At 47.9% G+C, this 12963-nt stretch overlaps 1 protein-coding gene across 1 annotated transcript in view; it reads left to right on the forward strand.

The window, feature by feature from the left end:
• The window catches only part of COL5A1 (collagen type V alpha 1 chain), a 155009-nt gene that overhangs the window by 120338 nt on the left and 21708 nt on the right, over positions 1-12963 (forward strand). The window contains exons 33-42 of the mRNA XM_086475890.1: positions 3425-3469; positions 3818-3871; positions 4849-4893; positions 5962-6015; positions 6604-6657; positions 10132-10185; positions 11675-11782; positions 11968-12057; positions 12150-12203; positions 12843-12950. Of these exons, the coding sequence (XP_086332016.1) occupies positions 3425-3469; positions 3818-3871; positions 4849-4893; positions 5962-6015; positions 6604-6657; positions 10132-10185; positions 11675-11782; positions 11968-12057; positions 12150-12203; positions 12843-12950 (666 nt within the window). The remainder of the gene's footprint in view (positions 1-3424; positions 3470-3817; positions 3872-4848; positions 4894-5961; positions 6016-6603; positions 6658-10131; positions 10186-11674; positions 11783-11967; positions 12058-12149; positions 12204-12842; positions 12951-12963) is intronic.

Genomic DNA, 12963 nt, shown 5'->3' on the forward strand with positions numbered 1-12963 from the left:
CTCCATCTGCTAGTTTTATTCTGGTGGGATGGAGAGCCAGACCGCTGGGATGGGAAAGCTTTCAGGGAGCAGAGCAGGTACCCAGAGCTGGTCATGTGTGAGACTGGGGAAAAACACCCCAAGGGTTAGGCTGATTGGATTTTGGCAATGTCCAGCCTGAAAGGGATTGAGGAGGGAGCAGGTGTGCTGGGAAGGGGCCCAACTTCAGGACCAAGCCACCATAAGACAAGAAATGACAAAAAAAATCTGCAGTTTGCTCACTTTTACTCTAAATGAGCTTTGTGCTCTTAGGAGGAACTGGTGAGGACACCTAGTTATGCCTCCTGGCATCCACACGTTTCTTCAGTTTAGGAACTGAAGAGGGTTTTTTGCATTTCAGGTTCAAAAGCGCATTTTGTCCTGGCTCAGGAGAGGTGCCTGGTGGACACTGTCCCTCTCCTGGGCCAGGCTGGGCTCTGGATCGTGCTGCAGTGGGGCTGGCAGCCCCAAAACTTCTGGTGTAAAGGAAGAGACAGGAATTTGGGGAGAAATTATAGGGGTTTTCTACGTGGGGAGCAGGGACAGGGACTGGCATCCTGAACCCTAAGGGGGAGCACGGCCTGGCACACCTCTGTCGAATAGAAATATGATGGTTTATTTTATGGTAATTTTAATATTTTTTTTTCTCTCCAACGTGCAATTGGACACTTTCTGCCATTTTAGACACCCAATCCAGCAGCTTGTGCTTGTTTTATCAGTCTATTTGTATGTGAGAGAGAGAAGATTTTCATGGGCAAATCTCTCCTTTAGTGAAAGGAGCCCAGCTCGAAAATTTTTTTAAGAAATACTGATTTTCAGTAATTGTTTTGGTATCATTCTTTTTTTTGCTCCTAAGTATCCAATTTTAAACAAGTGAAAAGCAATTATATACAGAACAATAGACTGATCTGGGATCACACCACGCTAAAGCAAATGGAGACCATCAACTTAATTTAAGCCTCATTGAGTTAGACTTGATAAATCCTCCTCTGTTTCTCCTGAGACCATTAAATTTGCTGGTTTTATAAGCATGTCCACATATAGTCAAGAAAGAGAGATTCTAAAATTTGCTTCTCCAGTGCATTGTGGAGTAACCCAATTTGCAGCTGAAAACAACCAAAACTTGTTTGTTTGTCTTTTTTTACATGGTGTTACTATTATGCTATTCAACACGGTTGTTTGTGTCCAAAATAATATGAATCACACGTTTCTCTTACGATCATCATCATCTAGGAATGGAAATAAGCTTTCCAGCTCATTACTTCAGCAACACAAGTAGTCTTCCCAAGTCTTTAAATAATAATAATAAAAAAAAAAGGTGAAAGCCAAAGGCAGGAGAGCAGTACCAACAGATCCTGCCAGCGCCAGCAGCTGGATTTTGGTGCTGGCAGAGCCTGCAGCACTAACACTCCCCAAACCTGAAATCACAACTTCTGGCTGTTCAGCTGCACAAAAGGGCTGGTGGAGTTAAAAATGGGAGGGAGGGAAGGATGTTTGGTGGTTTTGGAGAAGCTTGACTTGTTAAATACCACGATAGTCCTGGTGAGCGGCGGCTGGTTACCGTGCGTGTTCTCACCTGGCTGCCCGCAGCTGGAGGCGAGCTCAGGTGAGCTGGCTTGGGTGTTTTCAAAACCTGATCATAAAATCAATAGTTAGATGTGAATAAGTGGTCTTATTTTTAGAGCTAATAGGCCTCTGCCATTAGCATGGGGTAATAGATCTCCCTGCTCACCCAGTCTGACAGAGCCCGGGGGGTGCGTGGAGGTACCGAAATTCAGCCATTTATTTGGATGCCTAGAAAATAATCTGAATTTAGATGCCTTTCCCTTGGTATCCCTATTTGAAAAATATAGGTCTGTGTACATTTACAGTGCTATATAAATTCTTCGCAGCCGTACACAGTGCTGTATGCATGATTAATGACAGCAATAAGCAGGGGAAAATTTTGCTTAAAAATAAAATTGAGGAAGAAGGAGAGGAGAGTGTGGGGCTACCTGCAGGGAGGTGGCACACACTCCTCTCCACCTGCTCTGAATTTAGCCTCCCGGAGCTAAAGGGAAACCAGCTGGAGTACTTTAAAATGATTTTTGTAATTAATTAAAAAAAGGTGTGCCAGCAGGGTTTATTAAATGGAGCCACAGAACAAGGAGGATTCAGCAGGGCTAATTTTAGTAGCTTGAAGAAAGTTGATTGTAAAGTTTTCTAGCTCCTGTTTTATGTTCGCCTGGTTAATGAGTGCCAAACACGAGAAGGCAAGATTGTGAGATGATGGATTTGGGGCAGAAAATGACAAGTGATATTTTAAGCATTCTGTGTTCCTTGCATAGAAAGCGAGCCTTTCTCTGCCTTGCTTTAACAGGTGGTTGGTAACAATACTGGACTGCAGATCCAAAGGAAGAGAGTTAAACCTGTTGGAATTTTTTGGGGGAACTCGACACTAGCCAAAATAGTGTTTTCAGGGAGCAAGTTCTAGGCCATTAGTTTTCTTTTAGGCTCAGGGTAATGGAGCTTAACACGATGCCAGATTTAGGACCCAGCCATCTCTGTCTTTTTTTCTGTCAGAATTAATCACAGTCCCCCATTACAGGGAGCTGAGCGCATCTGTCAGATCTCCTGAGCCTGCTGCTTTGTCGCTGCTGCAAAACAATGTCTTAAATTACTTGTTTAGCGCAAAGTTCACAGAGATGAAGAAAGATTTGTAAATATGTGGGGCAGCTTAATTGGCTTGCGTGGCATAAAACAACTGCTCGGAGCAGGAATCCTCCTCTGCCGCTGTCATTCCCTAAATGCTTAACAGCGCAGGCCTGGCCACGCGTGTGTGCATCAGCGTGAGCCGGCCGAGGCGAGGACCAGCCCTTCCCCACGTCGTGAGCTGGGTGAAGGGGTGAGCGGAGATCAGTGGGAGAAAGGATTATGGGGTTTAGGGTGGTAGAGGAGTGCTTTTTTTGCTGGCTCTGGTGTGTTGGCTGGCTTTTTAGGAGACTGCATGGTCCGAGTGGGTGGCCTCATCTTTGAAAGTCTTTATGATGGTGTTTTAAAGGGCTCAGGGTACTTTTTCTTAAGAGATTCCTTCCCTCAGATGGTAGATGTCATCTGGGCATTGGCGTTACCCTGCAGGGCTTGATTAATAGAGAGGGGCTGGGGAGCTGGTGGGGTGTGGTGTCACCGTGGGCTTGGTGCCATCTGAAGTCTTTGCGCAAAGCAGCTGCCCAAGCATTACAAATTAAAATAAATACAAGACTCAGGAGACAAAAATTAAACTTGCTGTTGTCCTTTTCATTGCAAATGAGGACTGGAGTGGCTTGGGGGCAGTTTGTGTGCGATAGGCTTTGTTGCGGGTTCGCCTGCTGCAAGCTCAGCTTGGGGTGCTGGCTGCTGACTCCTCTCCGTTTCTTTTTCATTCCAGGGGACACCTGGCAAACCAGGTCCAAGGGGGCAGCGCGGTCCAACGGTAATGATCCTTTTCTTCATGCTGGTGCATTTTGAAAGCTTGTTAAGGTCAGGGGAAAGTGGGGTCTGGTTTGTGTCCTCACTGGGTAGGATCTGTCCTTCAGCAGTTAAAGCGGAGCAGAGGGGACACGGTGATTTGGGGCTGGGGCTCACCAGTGAGTGTGGTTCAAGGTCAGAACAAGACCAGATCTACGGTGGCAGTGGTGAAGGCTCCTGTCATCCCCTCGCTGCCGGTGGGATGGCTCGTGGAGCCGGCGCAGCTGAGGTGCTTGGGTGCTTTGCCTGACCCCAGTGTAGTGCTGTGAGTAGCAAGAAAGGGCTAAAATGTTCTCCTTTGTGTCTTTTTAAGGGTCCACGTGGGGAAAGAGGCCCTAGGGGAAGCACTGGGAAACCCGGCCCAAAGGTAAGGTTCTGGGGAGCCTAGTGGTGGAATTGTGTCCTGAAAAGCGTTGGTGTAAGAGACTGCCTGGTTCATCTCCCTCCATTTCCCTTCTCTGCTTTCTGCATCATACTCTGAAAGCTGAGCTCTCCTGAGCTTCATCACCCAGCCAAATGGCTCGTAGCCCAACCAGAAAGTATATGCACAGGTCCTAAAAAAATGCGTTGGCCCACGTTTCAGCAGGACATCAAGTGTCTGCCCGAACTAAGGGCCATTGCAACCAGAAGTGGAGAGAGCCACCCCCACCTCAGGGACCAGCACAACCCTACGATCCACTCGTGCTTCTGCTAAGCCTTATTTTTTGGTGTTTAAGTTGCATTTGAACCACCTTAGGGGCCTTAGGTTGCGTCACGGGCGAAGGAGCACGTATTGCTGCTGGGCTCCAGAACCTTGCACCATGCCGAGCCACTCTGCATGCCCACTGTGCAGCCACGATTGGTCACTGGGCAAAATCAGTATTTTTCTGCCAGCCGGTCTGGAGGCACCCTCAGCTCCAGAACCTGCTGTAGAGACTGATTAAGTGACCATCGATTGCTGGGCGTGATGGAAGGAAAGCTTTTGTAGTGAGATGTTGTCACTACCATGCTGCCGGCTTTAAAAATAAATGTCTCAGCTTTGTGTTGGCATGAATTTTTGATAAATACCTCATCTTTGCAGTGGCATTTATCTCTCGGAGGGAGGCCGTTATCTGGTGGAAATATCCTGAGCTCACTGACGTTATCTTTCCTGTATTTTTATTAAGCGATGTGGGGGGAATGAGCAGCTGCTCGTTTGTCACTGGATGCTGCTCCTGATGCAGAATGATTAATAGAGAGGGGCTGGGGAGCTGGTGGGGTGTGGTGTCACCGTGGGCTTGGTGCCATCTGAAGTCTTTGCGCAAAGCAGCTGCAGCGGTGATGTATGTAATTTTAATGGCGTGTTGTTTTGTTTATTCGTAAAAGGGCAACTCTGGTGGTGACGGCCCCCCTGGTCCTCCTGGCGAAAGGGTAAGGCAACTCGGTGGGGCTAAAGCAGGGTATTTAATCCAAACCCGTTTAAACGCGGCAGATGAGGCGGGTTTGCAGGGCTGAGGTGGTGCTGAGGGGTTTTTTTTACAGCGAGCATCCTACCAAGTACCCTGTTAAGCAGAGAGGGGTGGGCAGCTCGCTGGAGCCAGGATGCAGATTGGCGTACCTCGGTCAGCAGAAAGGAAAAATCTGTTTAGAAATACAAGGTGAAACACGTTTGTGTGGAGAGAAGTCTCGCAAGTCGCCTACAGGTCGCTCTCCAAGAAAGGCTCGAATGGGACCTTAGGTGTCCTGTATAAGCATCGCTCCATGGGAAAAGGGAGGAGTCACCCACAGGTTTTGTGCAGACAGCCAAAGTCCTGGTTTTCTGGAGGAGCTGATCCTCTAGGACCTCGTGCTGCGTTCCCCAGTTTCTAGCACGCTAGGTGCTGAAACAATGGGACTGTCCTGATTTTTTTTGCTTCAATTTCTGCTTTTTCCCTGGTGTTTTTTTTGTTTGTAAATATTCTACAACATTGCCCAAGGAGGCAATATATGAAATTGGTCCCTGCTTTGCATCTGCTGGCTGTGACCGCAGGAGTGAAGGTGGAGCTGCTGCTGACACCCCTCCGGGGACGCAGCACTCTGAAGAGCATCAGCTCCTTGCAGCGCTGGCCCCAAAGCCACTGACCCCTCTTCTTTTTTGTTCCTGCACAAGCTGGTAGCTCCCAGGTGCTCTCACTTGAGCTGGGATGGGAAAAGCCCCGTTTTTCATAGCGCTGGGAGGGAAAGGCATAAAGCAGATGATAGCCCTCTTTGTTTGCAGTGCTTTTTGCAGCTGGACGGGCCACTTGGGTAAAAATGCCCAGCGGTTCTTATCTCTCCATGGATTATTTTCAAGGGATGGCCCCGTGCAGCTGCATCTTGCTCTCTGGGGCATTTCTTTGGGGTAGAAGTAGCTGATTTTCTGTATCTTTGTGTTCATCTGCTGCCTACACAGAGCTAGTGTTTCATAGTAAAGAATTATAGGTTCCTTAAATGTGTCTTCTGCCTTGTTTTGCATCCCAGGGACCACCAGGGCCTCAAGGACCGACTGGATTTCCTGGACCAAAAGGCCCCCCTGTAAGTAACTCTCTTTCTAGAACGTGCAAAGAAATAAAAAAGTCTTTCTCGTCCAGCTGTGATTGCCTGTGCCAGCTCAGTCTTAGCTGCTTCTCTGGCAAGCGGTGACGTACGAAATAAAAGACGTTACTGAGACATCATGACAATAACCCGATGGTTTAAGATTTTAAATAGCCAAGCAAATTGCGGCTGATTATAAATGTTTATTTCCTAATGACTCAATATCGCTAGGATCTTTCATGGTTGCTCTGTTCTTTATTTTCCCTCTGTATACTGGGAGGACAGCACAACAGAGTAACACTTCTGTCTCTGCAATTATTTTACATTGGTGGGGGACCTCAGAAACCTTTTTGGAGTGATTCCCTTTCCTGTGGTGGACAGCTCGCTCCTGCTCTGGACCTGTAAGATAAATCTTTCCTTTGGGAGGTGCATGGGAGAGGGTTCTTCTAGGGTTCTGAGCACCCCCACGTCACTGTAAAATGGATGGGAACTGAGGCAAGGAGGCAAGAAGGTTTGATTCAGTCCTTATCACAGTTTTACTACGGAGCGCTTAGTGATGTTTCTTCTCACCCTGGTTTTCTGCTGCAGGGTCCTCCTGGGAAGGATGGATTGCCTGGTCACCCCGGACAGAGAGGAGAAACTGTAAGTAGTGAAAAATCTTGGGCAGATCATTAGTCCTGAGTCTTGTCTTGCCGGTTGGTTTTTCTAAACCCTTCTGTGCAGCTGGGGAGATGTGGCCACACGTTTGGTTTCCCTGGTGGTCTGTGTCTCTCCAGCTGCATGGGATGGTCTATGGGAAGCAACCCTCTTCTGAGCAGGACAGGTCGGCCTAATGATGATTTATGTGAAGGTTGTGCACCAACTCTTCTCTTTCTCTGTCCCTTGAGTAGATGGTGGAGGTCAACATGTGCTTCATGCACAGAGAAAGCAGGAATGGAGAGGTGTAGTTGTGCTGATGACCAGCATCAGAGGCAGTTGGGTTTCTGCTGTGATGGGTGCTGCAGGGGCAGCTCCTCGCCAGGTGGGAGGATGTTGGCTGGGGTTGAGTCTGGGTCAGCGCCAGCACTTGGTGTGGCTCTTGCTTTCGTGAGGTGGAGAAGTAGCTGGGGGGTGATTTCTGAGCAGCCCCTGTAGCCGGGCTCTGTGCCCCAAGGACTCACCAAAGCGCTCGTCCCTTTGGCCTCCCAAGGGGGAAGGCTGTGCCTCCGCTTTCTGGAGCGTTATGGGTAAAGTCTGTGCTTTTTCCCACTCTGTCCTTTGGAGATGTGCAGGTTTTCCATCTTTTTATTCCAGAGGCGTAACTCTAGGGCTGCAATAGCTGAGACTTTTCATGCGAGACGGGCTCCATCCGTTGGAAGCTCAGCTTTCCGCACCCAGCTGCGTTAGGTCAGGGGCAGTTTTATTTTCTCTGGAACCCGCAATGGGGAGAAATAAACGCTTGTCACTTCTTGATGCGCCGTGTGGCCGACGCCAAGAACTGTTGCACAGCAGAAGAGTCACAGCCCAGTTTTGGCAGTGCTTGTTTTGAGAAGAAGGCGATTCCTGGCCACAACGAGGGGTGCGATGGTTTTGCTATCGTCCTTCTGTCCACACCAGTTACTGCAACTGCTACCTTAGCACCCGAGTAAGGAAAGCATCTCTGCTGACGCTGCCTTTTAGCCAAAGCGATGCACAAGGGCCTCACCGAGTTTTGCTTAAGCCCCCTCCAGCAATAATCCCTTGCTGCAACCCAGGGAGCTCCTGGCTCTTTAGGTACCTCACTGTATCGTGCGCATACTGCTTTGTCCGTTTTAAAAGGTTTTGTTGCACAGATGTAATCATTGTTTCTCACCAAAGGAGAACGATGAGGCATGTGGAAGGTATGATACCCTGGCTGTCGTGCGTCTCTGGTCTGTTTTTTGCACCTTTTTTTTGCTTGAAGGATATACCCTAAGCAAAAATCACCCTTTTGCCATGTATTCCTCTGCATGCAGTAATTAGTATCTTTCTGTTTGGCATTTTTGGGGATGTTTATTCTTTTTCCTCGGCTGTTTACAATCCAGCTCATTCACTGTTGTTGGTATATCCCTCTCCCCAACGCTGCATGCTGCATGTTAGCAGATAGACTCTTTGTTCTGTGTTTATTTTACAGCCAAAAAAAACCCCAACCCCAAACCACTTCCTCTACTCAGCTTTGCATTCTACTCCACTGCCTTTCCTAGCAAATGAGCGTTAAAAAGGCTGTGCACATTATGCATTTTTTTTTTTCCCCCTCAACTTATCGCACAACAATTTAATTAACTCGCCTGGCATTTGCTAAGCAAGGCAATGCAAATACTGCTCAGCGCAACACCGGAGATTTATTTACACTCTGTAAGACTGACTTTAAGGTAATGGTTGTGGTATTTTTAAACACACAGTCCTCAGGTCAGGATTAACTTAAAGGTGAAGAGAAGAGTTTTCACCTGCCAGAGCCTGGCTGTGACATTTAGTCTTCCTTCGTTATCTGTAACATCCAGCGCACCTACATTCAAATTGGAAGCAGCAGGGAAAACTTGTCTTTGCTGTTATCAACTTCTGAGACTGGAATAAAGCATCAAACTCCAAGTCTGCATAAATATGAATGGAGAATGGGCTATCAATTATTTGGGGTCTGCAATTACTCCCTGATACCTTTCTTCAGTCATTGTAGCAGTAGCTTGCCTATCACAGGCAAATCCTTCCAGAAAACAAAAGCTCTGTTAGTCTGTGCCATGAACAAGCTTCCAGAGATCACTTTCTCCTCTTGAGGTGCACACAGATATGTGCAGACCCAGGTAACAGAAGTCCCTTTTTGTCCCCCTTTCGTTACACAGTGCCAAAAAGCAAGGAGAGAAACATAAAACCAAATTAAATACTCATTATTTAGCAGTAGACTTGTATCTTCATGCAAGAAAACCTGGACTTGAAATCTGTGTGTCAAATAATTCTCTTTATTTTTAGTTTTCATGTAGTAGCAACTGAGCTTCAGCACACTGAAGGGTGTTGAAATATTTGACCATACTAGATTTACAAAGATGGGATCTTAAAAAAACTATGAAAAATTCTAAAAACCCTGTGCCTAAGGCTCAAGCAGGGTAAAAGGAAACCCCTTTCTTCAGATTAATAAGAAAAGTACTGCACAGAAATGGCTGAAATATTTTTCTATGATAAGAGTTTAAATTGTCCATTCATTTCACAAAGATGTTCTGCCATTTCCCCATCAGTGACAGGATATTCTGTGATCTGCAGACAGCTAGAATAGCACTGAGTAGTTTTTTTAGCATGACACATTACCGTTGGCTTGGGATTTATCTGATCCTCTTTTGTGGCAGTGAGAAAATAGCCTGTATGCCCTAAATGACATTTCTCAAGCTTGTCAGCATGCTATAGTAAGAATGATAATTAATGTGCTTTTTAAAGAGTGGCTTAGGAGAGCTAAAGAATTGCAGCGGTGATAGTTCGTTATTGTCACTCTTCAAAGTGTCGTTATAAGTAGCTGTCATGGAGACTTCACTACTCATCAGCATTTGGAGAGAAACACATTTGTGGTTTCTTTCAACACCTATTGATGAAGGAAATAAATCTTCACGCGGCCCCCAAGGCTGGTGGGTCTTGGGCTTCAGCGGGGCTGGAGATTGGCGCAGCTGGTGCCCTAACGTGGTCAGCCAGCCTGGGAGCTAAGCCTAAAACAGAGCTAAGCCTAAACCAGTACCAGAACGGGGAGCAGGAGAAGGGAGATGGTTTTTAAGGGTTGCTGAGCATGAAGGAACTTGCACTGACTTTTCAATAGCCATTTCCTCTGTAGCTTTTATGAGTGTAGGAAATTCTTTTATATATATGGCCAGTCCTTCAGCCAGACCACAGTAGCTGCATCGAAATGGCAGAGCTGAGCTTTGAGAACCCCTTTTTCTTCCTTTGTTTCACCCCTGTATGAATGTACAAAGACATATTTTCCACCTTCTGTTTGATTTCTTGTTTCTTCTGTCTTTGGGTCTCCACCCATTCCTGGTCAGTAGTTTCACCAGAGGAGGAGCAGTCGGGTGGCATTCTGTGACCCTTGCTGGAGTACTCCTTGGCAGAAGTATCATTTCTCTCTCTTTTCCCTTTTTCTAACAGGGTTTCCAAGGCAAGACCGGCCCTCCAGGACCCCCCGGTGTCGTAGGCCCTCAGGTAAGAAACAAATGCTCGTGCTTGCACCAGCCCTCTGCAACTCATCTTCACCAGTTTGGCACAGCGGGTTCTCACAGCCGTGATGGTTCAGCTGGAGCTGCTGGGACTGCAGGTTGTGCAGCACAGAGACTCCTCTTCCAGGGAAGATAAAATCGTGTCCAAGCAAGCTCGATGGCTCTGAAATTCCTAGCCAGGGTGTGAAATACCCCAGTGGGTCCCAGCCCACCTTGTTGACGTGTTAGGACGGCAATTAGACAACGTGCCTGAAGGCTGCTGTAAATGAGATGGCTCCTGAGAACTTAACAGCACTGCCTTGGTGTAAAATTGGTGTGGGGTGAGAGACCAGCTGCTTACAACCTGACTAAAAGACCTGAAGCAGCCAGAGAGTTAAACGTGATCTTAAAGGGCTGTAGAACTGCTGGGGTGTTCAGGGCAGTGTAAACTCGTACGTGCCGTTACGAAGAAATGCATCCATCTTCAGTATAAAGTGCTGACAGATTCTGTCAGAGTTGGGTTCTTTCTCTTTTAGTCACAAAGAACTCCGTGCAATCTGTAAGTAGTAACTGCACGGCCGCAATTCATGCGCCTTAAGTACAGGCACGCAAGGCTCATGGACCAGTTTCGTAGGCAGAGTCCCAGAGTGAGCAGGACTGGCTTTGGATTGAGTCTTCTTTCCCGAACTGCTGGGGAGGTTGTTCTTTAATTAGAAAGTAATTAATTTGTCCTCTTTAATGATAGTGTAAAGGCCCTGATTTGTAAATTCCCCGATTAGGGGCAATTCCCTGACTGTGTCTGTCTTCTCAAGTGCAAATTAGGTTCTATGGCAATTTTATTTGGCTCTGCTGCGCGTAGTTAGCGTGATCTGTGGTTGCTGAGCGATGGCAATGTTATCGTTCTGCTTACACTAAGTGGCACCCTGCAGCGTGACGTGAATTACAACCACCATCCCAGCGGGCACCAGCGCGCAGGGACGTTATAGTCTCGTGCACGTGGCTTTTGTCCTCCTCCAAAATGGGCCACTTGGGAACTTTCTGCACTGGGCCTTCTGTTACACTCGTCATTAGTGCCCACGTACAGCACAGAGGCAGTCAGTAATTGCCGTGTAGTACAAGCCTAATCCATTATTTATGCCCCATATAAGGAAGAATCAGCATGATTGTAGAATACTTAGGAAGTTTTCAATTACAAAAACCAAAACCCTAAGCATAATAGTTGCAGTAATAATATCTCATTTATGTGAGTGCTTTCATTCCAGAGGTTCCCAATGCCTCTAGTCTGTCAAGTGAAATGTTACCCACTTCCGAAACAAGGTCCCTTTAGATGCCAAAGGAGGCATCTCTGCACAGATGGCGCTGCAGGGGACAGCTAAGGGAAGGAGCCTCTTCCATCCCGTTGCAACCTAAAGGACTAAACTGGTAGCCTGCACCTCTTCCTTCATTGGTTGTTCTGGTGATACCCACCACCTTCTCCCTGATCTCTGTTTCTTCAGGGTCCAACTGGCGAGACTGGGCCAATGGGTGAGCGGGGACATCCAGGCCCTCCAGGTCCCCCGGGTGAACAAGGTCTTCCTGGCCTCACTGGAAAAGAAGGGACCAAGGTAGGGACCAGCAACCTGTTGAATTCACCCTCCTGGCAAGCCTGCCTCTCTCCAAGAGATGGAGAGGGATGATTCCAGAAAAGACATGATGTTCCGCAGTGTCTCGTCACCACTTGAACCTGGAGAGAGGAGCTGGGTCTCTACGGAGTCTGCAAATCCTCAGCTATTTATCACTGTCGTTGCAGGGGGACCCTGGTCCCGCCGGCCTCCCAGGGAAGGACGGTCCCCCTGGCTTGCGAGGCTTCCCTGGAGAGAGAGGTCTCCCTGGCCCCATTGTGAGTAGAGGCTGCCTGGTCCTTTCAGCGGGAAGGATGCCCAGGCAGTACAGCACCCACCTCCCAAAATGGCTTTGTTTTCCTCCCTCCAGGGTGCTCCAGGGCTGAAAGGCAACGAAGGTCCCCCAGGCCCCCCAGGTCCAGCAGTGAGTATCCTTGCCCTTACAGGCACCACCTAACGCGTTTACAAGCTTGGCAAGCCAAAACGGAGGGTTAGTCACAGCTCAGTGCTTTATCCGTTATTTCCTCTGCACTAACTAACGACTTGCTATATTGCTTTATTTTACAACACATGCATGTAACAGCTCAGTCATTTTGTGGTGTCAGCTGTGAACATACGTGACAAGCTGAGGGAACTGGAATGATTCAGGACATTGAGAATTTTGCTTCTAAGTCACCTGCTTTCCCTCTGAAAGTTGTCCCCACTTGAGATTCATGCTCAGTGCAGCCTTCCTGGAAGAAAATATTAATTATCCAGCCCTCCTTGCTGCATTGGCCATGAAGTGGCTCATGCTCTTGTTCCAAGCTGATAATGTGCCCCCAGGAACTGAGCTCCCTGCGGCATCCAGAGGAGAACCCAGCCCTTCCAGGGATTTTGATTAAAAAAAAGATCTGCAGGACTATTTAGGCTGATGGTACCAAGTCATCACATCGCAGTGACCCCATCAAACCTGCTTACGTACTGATGATGGATTTGCAGGATCCTACTGCTGGATTTCTTTCTGCCTGTATGTAGGTGGAGCTTGATCCTCCAGTTAACGCTTCCTTCCTTCTTTTCTGAACAGGGCTCTCCCGGGGAGCGTGGTCCCGCAGGATCAGCCGGCCCGATAGGGTTGCCAGGGCGACCTGGCCCCCAGGGACCTCCGGGACCCGCAGGTGAAAAGGGAGCCCCAGTAAGTACCAGTA

Source organism: Leptosomus discolor, chromosome 19, assembly GCF_034619465.1.
Source record: "Leptosomus discolor isolate bLepDis1 chromosome 19, bLepDis1.hap2, whole genome shotgun sequence".
Classification (NCBI taxonomy): Eukaryota; Metazoa; Chordata; class Aves; order Leptosomiformes; family Leptosomidae; genus Leptosomus; species Leptosomus discolor.